The sequence below is a fragment of the Aspergillus ruber genome, assembly GCF_000600275.1.
Source record: "Aspergillus ruber CBS 135680 unplaced genomic scaffold scaffold00002, whole genome shotgun sequence".
Classification (NCBI taxonomy): Eukaryota; Fungi; Ascomycota; class Eurotiomycetes; order Eurotiales; family Aspergillaceae; genus Aspergillus; species Aspergillus ruber.
The window spans coordinates 141,540-155,150 of NW_024467298.1; the positions used below are offsets into that span (position 1 = coordinate 141,540).

The 13,611-nt window shown below is 50.5% G+C and overlaps 8 protein-coding genes across 8 annotated transcripts; 5 read left to right on the plus strand and 3 right to left on the minus strand.

The window, feature by feature from the left end:
- The first annotated feature begins 35 nt into the window (after window positions 1-35).
- On the plus strand, window positions 36-1,658 carry EURHEDRAFT_383020 (alpha/beta fold hydrolase). Its single transcript, XM_040779559.1, has 3 exons — window positions 36-1,045; window positions 1,104-1,191; window positions 1,241-1,658. The coding sequence occupies exons 1-3, from the start codon at window positions 171-173 to the stop codon at window positions 1,604-1,606; spliced, it is 1,329 nt and encodes a 442-aa protein (XP_040642500.1). The 5' UTR covers window positions 36-170; the 3' UTR covers window positions 1,607-1,658.
- Window positions 1,659-1,757: 99 nt separating this feature from the next.
- EURHEDRAFT_469981 (putative 3-hydroxyisobutyrate dehydrogenase) lies at window positions 1,758-2,863 on the plus strand. Its single transcript, XM_040785296.1, has 2 exons — window positions 1,758-2,039; window positions 2,094-2,863. The coding sequence occupies exons 1-2, from the start codon at window positions 1,833-1,835 to the stop codon at window positions 2,844-2,846; spliced, it is 960 nt and encodes a 319-aa protein (XP_040642501.1). The 5' UTR covers window positions 1,758-1,832; the 3' UTR covers window positions 2,847-2,863.
- A 122-nt stretch (window positions 2,864-2,985) lies between these two features.
- On the minus strand, window positions 2,986-3,732 carry EURHEDRAFT_447673 (putative short-chain dehydrogenases/reductase; the record flags this gene model as incomplete). The annotated part of the gene is made up of 1 exon (XM_040783682.1): window positions 2,986-3,732. One exon carries the CDS (start codon window positions 3,730-3,732, stop codon window positions 2,986-2,988), a length of 747 nt encoding a protein of 248 aa, XP_040642502.1.
- A 175-nt stretch (window positions 3,733-3,907) lies between these two features.
- Window positions 3,908-5,615, minus strand: EURHEDRAFT_373901 (uncharacterized protein; the record flags this gene model as incomplete). Its single annotated transcript, XM_040778583.1, has 2 exons — window positions 3,908-5,478; window positions 5,540-5,615. 2 exons carry the CDS (start codon window positions 5,613-5,615, stop codon window positions 3,908-3,910), a joined length of 1,647 nt encoding a protein of 548 aa, XP_040642503.1.
- Window positions 5,616-6,514: 899 nt separating this feature from the next.
- On the plus strand, window positions 6,515-7,301 carry EURHEDRAFT_447669 (ADP-ribosylation factor family protein; the record flags this gene model as incomplete). Its single annotated transcript, XM_040783680.1, has 2 exons — window positions 6,515-6,563; window positions 6,613-7,301. The coding sequence occupies 2 exons, from the start codon at window positions 6,515-6,517 to the stop codon at window positions 7,299-7,301; spliced, it is 738 nt and encodes a 245-aa protein (XP_040642504.1).
- Window positions 7,302-7,875: 574 nt separating this feature from the next.
- EURHEDRAFT_408024 (uncharacterized protein) lies at window positions 7,876-8,746 on the plus strand. Its single transcript, XM_040780724.1, has 2 exons — window positions 7,876-8,067; window positions 8,119-8,746. The coding sequence occupies exons 1-2, from the start codon at window positions 7,969-7,971 to the stop codon at window positions 8,575-8,577; spliced, it is 558 nt and encodes a 185-aa protein (XP_040642505.1). The 5' UTR covers window positions 7,876-7,968; the 3' UTR covers window positions 8,578-8,746.
- A 28-nt stretch (window positions 8,747-8,774) lies between these two features.
- On the minus strand, window positions 8,775-10,393 carry EURHEDRAFT_446573 (phosphatidylinositol N-acetylglucosaminyltransferase subunit A/GPI3; the record flags this gene model as incomplete). The annotated part of the gene is made up of 4 exons (XM_040783617.1): window positions 8,775-9,777; window positions 9,829-10,217; window positions 10,273-10,307; window positions 10,363-10,393. 4 exons carry the CDS (start codon window positions 10,391-10,393, stop codon window positions 8,775-8,777), a joined length of 1,458 nt encoding a protein of 485 aa, XP_040642506.1.
- Window positions 10,394-10,716: 323 nt separating this feature from the next.
- Window positions 10,717-13,459, plus strand: EURHEDRAFT_408028 (putative ATP-dependent RNA helicase DBP6). Its single transcript, XM_040780725.1, has one exon. The coding sequence runs from the start codon at window positions 10,781-10,783 to the stop codon at window positions 13,310-13,312; it is 2,532 nt and encodes an 843-aa protein (XP_040642507.1). The 5' UTR covers window positions 10,717-10,780; the 3' UTR covers window positions 13,313-13,459.
- The last annotated feature ends 152 nt before the right edge of the window (window positions 13,460-13,611 follow it).

The following is a 13,611-nucleotide window of genomic DNA, read 5'->3' on the forward strand; positions in this document are numbered from 1 at the left end:
CCAATTAATAATGCCAATGTCATAGTGCATCATTTCCCCATCCACCAGTACGGTTACCCCAATACTCTCCTCGGCCTGTGGGGAACGTGGGGTAAGGGTTTATGGATTATAAGATGCATTTTACATTACTTCCAAAAGCAACAAACATTCCTTCTCACTGACCAAAAACCATGTCCGAACACCCCTGGTACAGCCTCCCATCTCAACTGGGCGACACCCTCCCGGAATTCAACTCTGCCGTGACCAAAGACCCCCAGTTCCTCGCATTCACAAACACTACCCATATCTCAAAGTCGATATCCTTCGCCATTAAGTCCGTCGGCAGCGACGACGCCATCATCTTCACCTTCAAACAGGGCACAGGAAGTGCCCGCGCTGGTTCCTACACGGATGCATTATTCTCCCTCGCAGCGCTGCCAATGCAATGGGAGAACCTATTCAAGAAGAACCCAGTCATGCCGTACCAGAGTTTCTGGGCTCTCTACGGGCAGAACATCCGCCAGGAAGGAGTTGAAGTGATTGGCGATCAACTCGCATTTGCAAACTACGCGCATATCTGGCGCACGATGCTGGATATTCTGCACGACACATACTGTGGACCAAACGATGTCTCTGCCCAACCAGAGCAGGAAGAAGATCACCTGACAGGCCGGTATATCTTCGTGCAGAGTAAGGGCTGGGGCCGATGCAAGATCTTCTACGAGAGCAGTGGCACGGGCCCGTGCGATATCGTTTTTCTGCACACGGCGGGGTCTGATAGTCGGCAGTATCACGGGATTATGAACGATGCGCGGATGAGGGCTCAGTGCACGATGTATGCGTTTGATTTGCCTTCGCATGGGCGCAGTTTTCCGAGTCCAGAATATCCCGCTGGTGGGCATACAAATAGCGAGGATGCGTATCTTAGTTGTATTGCGGGGGTGATTAAGGAATTGAGATTGAAGAATCCTATTCTGTGTGGTGCGTCGATGGCTGGTCAGGCGTGTATTGCCGCTGCTATTCGTGCGGAGGAGGTTGGGATTGGTGGTTCGATTCCATTGCAGGGGTGAGTATCCGTCCTTTCCAACCCTGGACTGAGACTAACCGTGTTTACCCCAATCTAGATGCGAGCGCATTGAGATGCACCGCGAGTGGCATGACAAGTCCCCTCTGATCAACAGTGCTACTTTTAACCCGGAATGGGTTTACGGAGTATGCCCCTCCTACAACCATCTCACTTTGCATTGCTAACCGAACCCAGATGATGTGCCCAACAGCTCCCCGCGAAAACCGGCAATTGCTCTGGCACACATACAGTGCCCAAGCCTACGGCGTCTACCACGGCGACCTAGACTTCTACTTCAACGGCTGGGACGGCCGCGGTAGAATTGAAACCATCAACACGAGTAAATGCCCAATCTACCTCCTCGCTGGTGAATACGACTGGAGCAATACTCCTGAGATGTCGGAGAACACGACTAACAAGATTGCCGGGGCGAGATTCAAGCGAATGCCGAAGCTGGGTCATTTCCCGGCGACAGAGGACCCGGCGGTTTTTGTACCGCACTTGTTGGAGGCGATTGAGCATTGTGCTGGGAAGGGCAAGGAGGAAAATAGTGTTTTGTAAAGATCTTATAATGAGTAGATTATGCATATAGCTGACAATAGAGGCAATTGTCACCAACTTTAATTTCCATGCATCCTCAAATTTCCCCATATTTCCCCAATCTCCAAAGTCCCCCAATCCAATCCAAGCCCCAATACCAGAGTGCACCCCCCACATATAGCACTTTATATACAACATGCAATACTCATAAGCACTATGCATCAAACAAAATTAATACAGACACAACATGGCTCAATCAGACTTCACCCAAATCGGTTTCATCGGCCTCGGCGCCATGGGCAAGCACATGGCCGAGCAACTCGCAGCCAAACTCCCAGACAACGCGCGCATCCACGTCTACGACATTTCCAGAATACCTGTCGAGGAACTCGAGAGGAAGTATCCCGGAAAAGTCGTAGCCTCAAGTTCGCCTAGGGACGTCGCTGAGAATGCGGTACGCCCCTGTCTCCATGTCTGATAAACAGGTGAACGGTCACTGACAAGACAGAAATATATCCTCTCAATGGTTCCCGAAGGTGCGCACGTCAAGTCCGTCTATCTAGACGAGAAAACTGGTGTTACTACAGTCGACCTCGCAGGCCGAGTCCTTATCGACTGCTCAACCATCGATCTCGCCACAAACCTATTCGTAAAGCAACACCTCGCAGAACACCACCCAGACGCATCCTTCTACGACTCCCCCGTCAGCGGCGGCACGCTCGGCGCCGCAAAAGCCACGATCGCATTCTTTCTCGGCTGCGCAGAGACAGATCCCCAACTGCAAGCCCTAACGCAGCTACTAAGCCTAATGGGAAAGCAAATCATCCCCTGCGGTGCGCCATCGCTAGGTCTTGCAGCGAAGCTATGCAATAATTATCTCTCCGGTCTGATCGCGATAGGGAGCGCCGAGGCACTCAACATGGGTATCCGGTCTGGCCTGGACCCGCGCGTACTATCAAATGTATTCGCCGCGGGGACGGCGCAGAATGCCATCTGTGACAAGTTTAACCCGTGCCCTGGGGTTGTGGCAGATGCACCGAGTAGTCATGGGTATGAGGGGGGGTTTAAGGTGCAGTTGATGAAGAAGGATTTCTCGCTGGCGGTTAGTTTGGCAGAGAATGTGGGGGCTAGATTGGAGCTTGGGGGGCAGGGGTTGAGGACATATGAGGGGGCATCGAAGGATAATGATTGTTATGATCGGGATTCGAGGGTGGTGTTTCGGTATATCGGGGGCGATGAAAAGTGGGCGGCGAAGCTTTAGCTTTAGAACTTTGGGAGAATGTATTAAGCTTGTTTCCGTACTGCTCGCTCTTCATCTAAATATTTTGTATGTACTTTGTAGTATATCAACAGGCTCACCTCTCAGCCTTCTCATACATCTCCCCATACACCCCATACCACTATTCCACCAACTCATTCCCCATTCCAGCCGTAATAACCTCCTCCCCTCTCTCTAACTTCTCCTCAACCTCCCCCATAAACTCCTCCATACTCAGAACACTCTTGTTCTTACTCTTCTTATTATCATCTGGATCCTCGCACTCGCGATGCAAATCGCTCTCCACACCCGGTGGCGCAATCTCAATGACTCTGATCCTGTCCCCATCTCCAGCCCAATTAATCTGCGTGCGCAGATTCATGGACCAGAAATGCATCCATGCTTTTGTCGCGTTGTAGACGGGGTTTATTATTGAGAAGGGAACAAAGCCTAGGACGGAGGAAACGTTGATGATTGCAGCATGGTGTTGTGTGCGGAAATGCTCGAGGAGGCCGAGGGTTAGATGCATGGGTCCGCGGACGTTGATGTTGATTTCTTGGTCTGCTTTACTGAGAAACTCCTCGACGGGTAGTTTGTTGATCTCAAGCGGGCGTTGGATGCCTGCGCTGTTGAATAGGCAGTCAAGGTCGGGTTGGTCTGTTGTTATCTTGGTGATAAATGATGGGATGGCGTTAATATCTCCCGTGTCAAGGGTGTAGTAGCTCGCCGCGCCTGTCTCTTGGACGGCGGTTTGGAGTTTGGATTCGGTGCGGCCGGCGATGAGGACTTTGATACCTTTTGAGGTTAGGCATGAGGCCAATGCTTTGCCAATGCCACCGCCGCCGCCGGTCACTAGGGCGCATGTAAAGGGGAGGGTTTTGTTTGCCATTTTGATGTGTAGAAGTAACAATGAACGGTGCGAAGGGGAAGTTTATATCTATCTCCTTGATGATATCATAATTGCTCCCCAATGTAGCAAATGTCATTTTGGGTAGGATCATTAGGAATCCGATTATCATTGCATGCATATTCGTACAATTCTAACTTCATATACAGGTGACGTCTTATCCCCATAATCGCATTAACGACGTCCACCACCCACCGAGACCAACTTTCTCAGCCGCGGTGGAGACCAAGTAATGATTGTTATCCTTTTCCAAGGACGTAGGAAGATGCTCATGGGGATAAATGTGATGACCATCGATGCCATTCATGATAGGAAGCGCCGTTCTCGGCCTGGATGACACTGAGCCACTGGGTGTTCTTGTGCCTTCGCTTTCTCCGGTAGACGCACCAATTAATCGACCCGCTGTCTGCACGCAGCCTCCGTAAGCGAAGCGGATGAGCGAGTCACCCGTCAAGCTGCCGATGATATGTACATTGCGAGCGACTTCTAGGTTCTCAAAGGCTTTGGCGCGTAGCGACTGGCTCGAGATGGCCGGATTTATTTCAGTCCTGTCACTAAGCTCAAGTACTTCGGAGAGAAGACCAGGGTCGAGATAGTTTAGAGTACCCCGTCGACCAGTGGCGTAGACCAGACCGCGCACTTTACGCGTGAATGTCTCGTCGTTTGGTCGACGGAAGGTCACCGTGGCATGACCATCGCCCATCTCGACAGCGGCAATTTCGGCATTGGGTTGGCCTTCATAGACCTCGTCCCAGGATCGGCTTTCGAGGAAGGAGCCTGAGGTTACTCGTTTTGCTCGAGGTCGCTTCGCAGTCGGTGATGCAGCGACCGCAGCTCGTCGCATTAATCGGTAGACACCGGCGTATTCAGGATATGCGTGTTGATGGCAGCCGCGCAGTGGTGATGGTCGATTCTCTGGATCCCATTTGAACACGTGAAGAATTTTCTGGTCTTCGGGAGCTGAGATTATCACATCCGCCGCGGAGAATCCTGATCCAACGACAAGGAGCGGTATCTCAGGAATAGGTTCCAGCGATACCAACGGATTCAACATCGGAAGGGGCTGTATCACTTCTGAAAAGATACCACTAGCCAAAACCAAGTGCTTGCAGCGGATATTATGCGAGGCTATGTAAAACCCGTCCGCTGTCCTGGAAATATCGGCCACTGTTTCGTGGAATCGGAAAACATCGTCGATTCCAACGGCCTTTGGATATTCGCGTAGATACTCCGCAATCTCACGTCGCGTCGGTCGAGTAAACGCAGGTAGCTCTTTCCCAGTCACTTTGTGATAGTGTCGCGCATAACAGTACACTGGAAGCGACAACATAGCCGCGTAGCTCAGTGTCTGAATATCCCAGCTCGCAGGCATGGGGTTGTCCACCCACTGACCACCTGCCTGTGGCGCATTGCCAATAACCAAGTGCGAAACGGCCTTTTCAGGCACAGTCCTCCATTCAACGTTTGTAGTACACTCCGCGTCTTCCACGTCGACGCTAGGACGGATAAGGGTATCTAGAAGGACATTAACGGGAAGCGCCTGGGTGGAGTAAGAAAGTCGCGACGCCGCAAAGTGTTCCGTCAGGGTATCGACATCGAGATCAAGTAACGGGGATGCATCCTGCAGCTTCGCATGGAGTAGAGGGTCTGGATGCGGGGGATTGGCTGAATAATGCGGGATATGTCCATGGAGAATGTAAGACAGAATCATGGCCGCGGGCCCATTCCCTGTCGAATCCCGGCGTTAGCAAAGTGCATTATTGGTGGTAGTATGGTATACCCAACGTACCCACGATAACGGTGTCAACCTCCATTAAAGGCAGATTGTGAGCCTCCGGCCGCCCGTTACATTCTGTCCGAGACATGCGACCACTGGTACAGCGAGCTTATCTGAGCCAAAGGAAAACAATCACACAATGCTACCTTCTCCAGAAGGAGAGACAAGGACAACGGCCATTGAGAGCCTAGCCTTCAACCTAGGTTAAATCTCAAGGACCGCAAGGAGAAATGAGAAAAATATTGCAACGTCGCCAGCGGGGAAAGAGAAGGAAATATGGACGGATTTCTGCGAACGTCGGAAGAACCGGCTGACAAATTGGAGAGTTCTTAGTCAAACAACAGCGCTGTAAATGGACGAATGATAGTAGAGCAAGGGAATTGAATGGAGGCGAATGCTAGTGGGATCCTTTGGAATCATTTTAAAACTCCGAGCAATGAGCATCTAAGGTGGGGAGAAGCAAGTCTGGAACCATTCCAAAGCCGGAATTGGTTGACCTGGTTAAGCGTAGCATCATCCAGATACCAGGCGGTCTTGTGCTATATTGTGACAGAGCTGATATAGTAGACGTGTTTGAAATCATAATCCCTGTAGGATGTAGGGTGTGAGTTGAGCTTCTGTCAACGCCTTCGCTCGCCTTCAGCTCGCCATGTCGTGATTCCCAATGCAGAAATAGGGCATAGGGTACCCCCATTTCAAAACCCCATGCCCTGATTGCCCAATCCGAAAGCGGCTGACGCGTGGGCCAAGGATGCGGATCGGCCAAGAAAGTCGCTGACAGGAGATACAATCGTTGGATAAGGAGAGATACCAAGAGTTCGAGTAAAAAGGAGAAAATTCGATACTCCAGGAGAATCAAAGCATCCGCGATGCCATGATTCTCCTCTTTTGTCCCGTTTCCTGCCTGTTCTGATTGGAATCTCGACCTACTGCGATCTTGTCGGAGTTGGCCTGGACTCCGCAGCGTCTCCGCGCATCGTCGCAACTATGTACCATCTGGCTAAATCGCTGTATCTCTACGCCACTAGCAAAGAGGGTGTGACACTTCGTGCCTCATTACATATGGACTCATGCTAACGGACCAGAATACTCCGTCCTCCTCCTTGGCCTTGACAACGCCGGCAAAACCACTCTCCTCTCGCAAATAAAGTCCCTCTACCAACCCCGTCCCGACGGCGCCCCCGCCCCCAACCCCGGCAAAACCGTTCCAACCGTCGGCCAGAATGTCGCAAACATCTCATTACCGGACATGTACCTGAAGATCTGGGATGTGGGGGGCCAAATATCCATGCGCGGACTTTGGCAGAGCTACTACACCAGCTGTCACGCGATCATCTTCGTGGTAGATAGCGCAGACGTCGGACAGGATCCGGATATCGCTCGACTGTTTTCTACGGGACGACGACCTAGTTCGTCTGAGGCTATGCAGCAATTCACCGAGCAGATGGTGGGTATTAATGCGCCCGGGAGCGACTTTGGGCGGTTAGAAGAGTGTCGCGAGGTTTTGGAGTCGGTGTTGCAGCATTCTGAGGTTGCGGGGGTGCCGATACTAGTTTTGGCGAATAAGCAAGATCGGGAGGATTGTGTGGAGGTTGTGCGCATTAAGGAAGGGTTTGTTCGGAAGGTGTTTGAGGGTGAGAAGGGGGCCGATGTTCGGGATAGTCGCGTACTCCCAATAAGCGCGTTGATGGGGAGTGGTGTTCAAGAAGCAGTGGAATGGGTACAGAGTCGAGTGAAGTGGAATAAGGAAGGGAGACCACCGGTAATGAAGTGATGGACTGCATAAGCACGTACACAGAACACAACACAATACAACACAACGCGAGACAGCATAAACCCGAAAGTGGTCGCTGGAATGGCCAATAGGCCAGAACACTCTAATTCCCTGAGATACCTTGTTTGGACTTTGGGATCGGATCGTTTCAGGCGCAGACGGAACGGAAACAGGAGAAGCTGACATACCCCAAAGATACCTAGCTACATCGAATTGAATTTGATAGAACATTCTCCATCTTTTTCCTTGAGATTCCTATGGAGTATAATGACAACATTTCCCGACTCTCCCCTGGACATTGACACCATAGCTCTGAACAGGCCGGTTACTGTTCCTGGCGGATCTCAACCAGATTTTAGTGCAACAACTGTTAACGTCATGGTCCATATATTCCCAGTGTTCATGCTGGTAAGTGGTACTGGTTTGGTGGAGCGTGAGAGGACTATGAAGTCAACGCCGCTCAACCTGACGTCATCCACCCAAACCCTGCCAAGATGTCGGATTGGGAGACCCAGCAAATGGCATTATAAAGTAGGGTATGAGTCGCCTCTGAGAATAGCATAGCAGAATCATTCAATTTCTTTGATACCCAGAAACATATCTTAACTCTACTCTATATCCTTCCTATACACTTCTCACCACCACACTACACATATACACACCCATCATGAGTGAACTCAACAACGTCAACTCGATCGCTACCCCCAAGCAGGGCGAGTTCAAGCCCAGTGTGCAACCTACCAACGCTCCTCAGGAGCATGGTGGAGTAAGTCAACAATCTTCATTCATATTTAACCCAATACTAATAGGCAACTAGCACAAACCCGGTGTCAAGGCAACCCCCGGAGACTATGCCCCCGAATTCCATGCCGAATCACACCCCCCCGGCACTGCCCCTGCCAGCAACTCCTTCACACCCAACACCATCAACGAGCCCGGCAGCCAGGCAAATAACCCCAACGTCGAGCGCGGTCACGGCAAGGAGTCCGTCAAGACCTCTGCAGCGGATACCCTGCAGGGATCCACATCACAGGATGTCTACACCGGTCTTGGACACCCGGGTTCTGGCCAGACAAGCAGCGAGCTGAGGCATGATGGCCAAAGCCACCGTAAGCACGGCGGTGGTGGTCTCGAGGGCGTTGGTGCTAGCAGAGAGCCTGGCTTCGAGCGTTATATCCCTGAACAGCGGGGTTTGGAGCGCGACCAGGCCCATGGTGGCCAGCGTGGTGACAAGGGTGCCCTTGGCGCAGAGAATGTCCAGCCTGATTCTGCTTAAATGTTGGCTTCGGAGTGGAAATATGAGCCCAGCACGAAGCGGAGCTAAAGTGGAGACTGCTGGTGTTGGCGTTTGAAAACTGGTTTTCATTTTCAGTAACGATTCATGTATAATTAGCATGGGTATCACGGTTGTTGTACATTAATACGAGTGAATGATCAAAAGCATTAGAACAATATTCCTCTCAAGTAAACTTTTCAGGAAGTAGTTTCAGGATCACGATTGGTTCGAGCCTTAAGCTTGTCTTGCTGGTTTAGCTTCTTAGGCCAACTGCGAGCGATGTCGATGTTTGCCCGCGGAAACCACATTTCAAGGAAAACGTAAAGAAGAAAATCGATGACAACGCACAGACAGAATAGTTTGCCTGCCCATACACCACAGCCATAATATCGCTTAAGCCGATCAATCAAGGCAAAGCTTCGTACTCTATCTCCACTAGCTTCCCAGCCTTGTCCGGGATAGTAGCCGTAAAATTCTTCTGGGCTGATATCCCCGCATATGCCTCCATAGACTCGCTCCGTTCGCCGTGCGACGTCGGTCCAGGAGTACATCATTTTCACTTGGTCGTGGAATCGATCAGTGCGTACTTTATTCGAGCGCAACGCCCCGATCGCTTTGCCAGTCGCCATGACCAAATCGTCCTCTTCTGGCTTTGCAAAGGTTGTCATGTGCTGGGGAAGCACTTCGGGAATACCGCCGACACGGGTACACACCACGTACAACCCACAACTGGCAGCCTCCACAATCACCGTACCAAAAGCTTCTGTCAGACTGGGATGAAGGTAGATGTGGCCACGGACCATGACATCGCGAACTTCCTCGTGTCGAACAGAGCCCAGCATTTCCACTTTATCCTGAAGTACATTCCTTTCCAGCATTTGTTCCAGGTCAATTGCCTTTGGCCCTGAGCCTGCAATGATGAAGCGCACATTCGGATGGGAAGCGAGAATCCGTGGGATAGCGGCGATCAGAAGGTCTGTTCCCTTGTTGTAGAAAAGACGCGAAATCACCACTATCGTGATAATATCGTTTGGTCCAATCGGTTTCGGCTGCGGCCGCAACTCGGATAATGGCCCATGTTCTCGATCATTTGGGCGAGGCGCGTATGCTAATGGACAGAAGTTCTCTGCAACCACTGCGTTTGGTATTACAGAAACCATGAGGGGGTCTAGGGATGCGCGGAGTACGGTGTTTTCCTTGCTGAGATTGATAAGTTAGCAGTTATCATAGTTGGCTTGGGTTTGGACTCACCATGTATGACTGACGCATATTACATGGTCAACATCACTCAAAGTAAACTTAAGAAGCTTGTTCGTAAGGATCGATCCCGCATCAGCGAACCCAAACAGCGAATGGTCTGTAAACACCGTTCGTAACCCCATGGTCCGCGCATGTAGAATTGCTTCATGACAGAAGCAACTCAAACTGGCATGCCCATGGACGATCTGAATCTGTTCGCGAATGACGATATTCCGGAATATAGGGAAAAAGGAGAACACCGTGGGCATGGCCGACTCGCGGTATATGACAAAGAACGGGACATGGTAGACTTTGAGGCCATTGGTGAGGTACCGAACTCCAGTACGTCCTTTATATGCATGAGTGATAATGATGACTTTATGTCCACGATCGATGAGTTTCTGAAACGCGATAAGTATTAGGCTAGTGCGAAATAAAACCGTCCGGTATGCTTACGGTCGACAGCTGGTAGATGTGACTTTCAACTCCTCCTGTTATAGTCTCAGCAATACCCCCAAACATATAACCCCAATAGCAGAAACAGACCTGGTTGAGGGAAGAAGAAGTCGCTAACCATACTGCGCCAATTGAATTAGTACCGATACTCCGAGCTTGAATGCGACAAAACTCACGCAATGTTATACGGCATTTTGGCTGTCGTTTTCGCTCAAGAAAGCTCTAAGCAGCATCTGTATAATATACCTATCTGCGCTTCCCATTGCGCAAGCTCCTGTCACTCTCATATGCCCAGGGGTTTAATGGAGCTTCTTTGCGCATCGAACGTTGTCCTTCAGGGAAGTCCAGATTCAGGCGGACCAACGGGCGGTGTGACAATTCTGCCAGTAGCCAATTATCGGCGTCGGGAAATTGCCCCCGCTGGAAGAAATTATTCGGACGGTTTTTCTCATCGACGCAGCACCAAATTTCCTCTACAGACCCCTCGGACAGGTCGATATCCTTGAAGATGGCAAAGGACCGATATATACGCCATGACCTTCCTACAAATGAATCGAATACCCCGCAAAGCGCAAAGAAATCGCATAAGAGAAAGAGAGACCTAGATGGCACCGCCGTCGATAGCTCGACATCCACGCCGATCAAGAAGTCCAAGAAAGACAAGAGCTCCCTCTCATCCCCAGACTCTCATAAGAAGAAACGATCGAAGAAAGAGCGCAAATCCGAAAACAAGACCGATGATCAAGAGGATGCGACCCGGAAAGAAAGTGCTATCCCGGAGAGGAGCAGCAAAGATGGTTCTCCAAGCGCAGGTGACAATAAGTCTGACGCCAAGAAGTCGAGAAGTTCAAAACGACGAACTTCCAAGGGGCATAATGAGGGCGATGAGGTCGCTGAAGATATAGAAGAGGAGACCGGGGAATCTGAGAAAGCCGATGCCGCCAACGACGGAGAGGACGACACGCCGCAATCTCAGAAAAACAAATACTCTGGTGTTTTATCCAAATTCGAGAGATCAGCCAAGGTTAAAGAAGCAGCAAAGTCAAAGAAAGGATCGGAGGAATCAAAACCGGAAGTGACAACAGCAGAACCTGTAGTGGCCCAAGGTCTGGAGCCATTGCCCCAGCCAGAGGCCACGCTTGAAGAAGAGGAATTACCGACCTATTCAACTCTTCCTTATTGGCTGGCAAATCCTCTTCGAACATCATCGGATGCGAAAGCGAAGTTCTCCGACCTTGGCATCAAACCCGATCTCTTACGCATTCTTGAAGAGCACGGATACGAAGAAGCATTTGCAGTGCAATCTACTGTTATTCCATTGCTTCTGCCTGGACCTAAGGAGCACTCGGGTGACCTTTGTATTTCGGCTGCGACTGGCTCCGGAAAGACGTTGTCCTATGTCCTTCCACTGGTGACTAACTTGGAACATATTCCCGCACCAAGATTGAGAGGACTTATCGTTGTCCCTACTCGAGAATTGGTGAAGCAAGCTAGAGAGGCTACTGAGCTATGCACCGCGGGTTCAGGCTTACAGATTGGATCAGCGGTGGGAAATGTCGCCATCAAAGACGAACAGCAGCTATTGATGCGCGTGGATCAAGTCTACGGCCCTGAGTCTTTCAAGTCACGACAGCAATTCAGATTCACCGCAGACGATTGGGCAGATTTCAACATGCAAGATTATATCTCCGAAGCAGCAGATCTTAACGAGTCTTTACCTGGTTACCTGCACAAACCCGAACCCAACGTCGACATTCTTATTTGTACGCCGGGTCGCCTTGTCGACCATCTTCGCTACACAAAGGGCTTTACCTTGAAACACCTTCAATGGCTTGTCATTGACGAAGCCGATCGACTGCTGAATGAAAGCTTCCAGGAATGGGTTGATGTTGTAATGAATTCTTTGGATGCGAGAAAGTCTCCGAATACTTTCGGATTCAGTGGAAGACTCATGTCGGACCTTGGGCTTCCTATCGAGAACAAAGATCCCAGAAAGGTTGTTCTTAGTGCCACAATGACCAGGGATGTCTCGAAGCTGAACTCATTGCGCTTGACCAACCCTAAGTTGGCTGTCATTGGATCAGCCGACCGTGTCGCAGATGACGAGGACGTGACTCTTACAGACGACCAGTTTACTCTGCCATCGACACTCAAAGAGTACTTTATCTCGGTTGGAGATGGCGCGCAGAAACCACTTTATCTTCTGCGCCTCCTGCGGTCTCGTATTGGTCTTGGTGATCTTGATTCAAGCACAAGACCTGCCCGCGCTGTGCAGGCAGATGACACCAGTTCTGATGATGACACAAGTTCTGATGATGATACCAGTTCTGATGGCACTAGTTCTGATGATACTAGCTCTGAAGAGAGCAGCTCTGATGAATTTTCCTCTGAGGAATCCGATTCCGAATCTGAGTCCTCAGAAGCAACTTCATCGTCCGAATATGAATCCGAATCGGACTCTGACTCTGAAAAAGAATCTGCCAAGGCCACACCGAAATCCGATCCCGCGCGCACGACAGTTCTTATCTTCACCAAGTCCTCTGAATCAGCATCTCGTCTTTCTCGCTTGCTTGGCCTACTCGATCCTTCTCTTGCTAGCCAGGTGGGAACTATCATCAAATCGAACAAATCATCCGCCTCCCGCAAGACCCTCACAGCCTTCCGCCGGGGCAAGATCTCCGTTATTGTCGCAACTGATCGCGCCTCGCGTGGTCTTGACCTCCCATCCCTGACCCATGTTGTCAACTACGACGTTCCTCCTAGCATCACGACCTACATCCACCGTGTCGGACGTACCGCACGTGCTCACAAGGAAGGATCAGCATGGACACTCTTCGCACACAGAGAAGGCAGATGGTTCACAAACGAGATTGCCAGAGGTTCTGATGGCAAAATAACCAGAGCTTCCAAGGTCGAACGGGTGAACATGAAGCTCGACGATGTGGCCGATGCTAAGTCGCGGTACGGCGCCGCTTTGAACGAACTCGAGAAAGAGGTCAGAAGAGATGGGAAGGTGAAGTCCTCCAAGTCAAAAGCATAAGCAACATGTCGCATTTCTGTCTTGTGTTTGTTATAGAAGTTACCGGCTGCTACACATATATTAGAGGAGCCAGGCGTATAAATTCGGTCGTCATTCATTACGATTGTACATAATCATGGGCGAAAATAAACATCGATACCTTAGGAATTCCTCCATAAGCAAGTAAAACAAAGTAAGCCATGGCAATAACGACAACCAGAACAACAAACCACTACAAGGCCGTATCATCCAGACGCTGCTGAACGACATCCGAAATCCGATCCAGATCAAAAACATCCGGACGCAGAAACCGATCACAC

Bases quoted from the DNA above. Each gene is read 5' to 3' on its own strand.
- EURHEDRAFT_469981 (XM_040785296.1), top strand. From the start codon at position 1,833: ATGGCTCAATCAGACTTCACCCAAATCGGTTTCATCGGCCTCGGCGCC. The intron at 2,040-2,093 runs GTACGCCCCTGT...CTGACAAGACAG, and splicing joins GGGACGTCGCTGAGAATGCG to AAATATATCCTCTCAATGGT.
- EURHEDRAFT_383020 (XM_040779559.1), top strand. From the start codon at position 171: ATGTCCGAACACCCCTGGTACAGCCTCCCATCTCAACTGGGCGACACC. The intron at 1,046-1,103 runs GTGAGTATCCGT...ACCCCAATCTAG, and splicing joins GGTTCGATTCCATTGCAGGG to ATGCGAGCGCATTGAGATGC. The intron at 1,192-1,240 runs GTATGCCCCTCC...AACCGAACCCAG, and splicing joins ACCCGGAATGGGTTTACGGA to ATGATGTGCCCAACAGCTCC.
- EURHEDRAFT_408024 (XM_040780724.1), top strand. From the start codon at position 7,969: ATGAGTGAACTCAACAACGTCAACTCGATCGCTACCCCCAAGCAGGGC. The intron at 8,068-8,118 runs GTAAGTCAACAA...ATAGGCAACTAG, and splicing joins CTCCTCAGGAGCATGGTGGA to CACAAACCCGGTGTCAAGGC.
- EURHEDRAFT_408028 (XM_040780725.1), top strand. From the start codon at position 10,781: ATGGCAAAGGACCGATATATACGCCATGACCTTCCTACAAATGAATCG.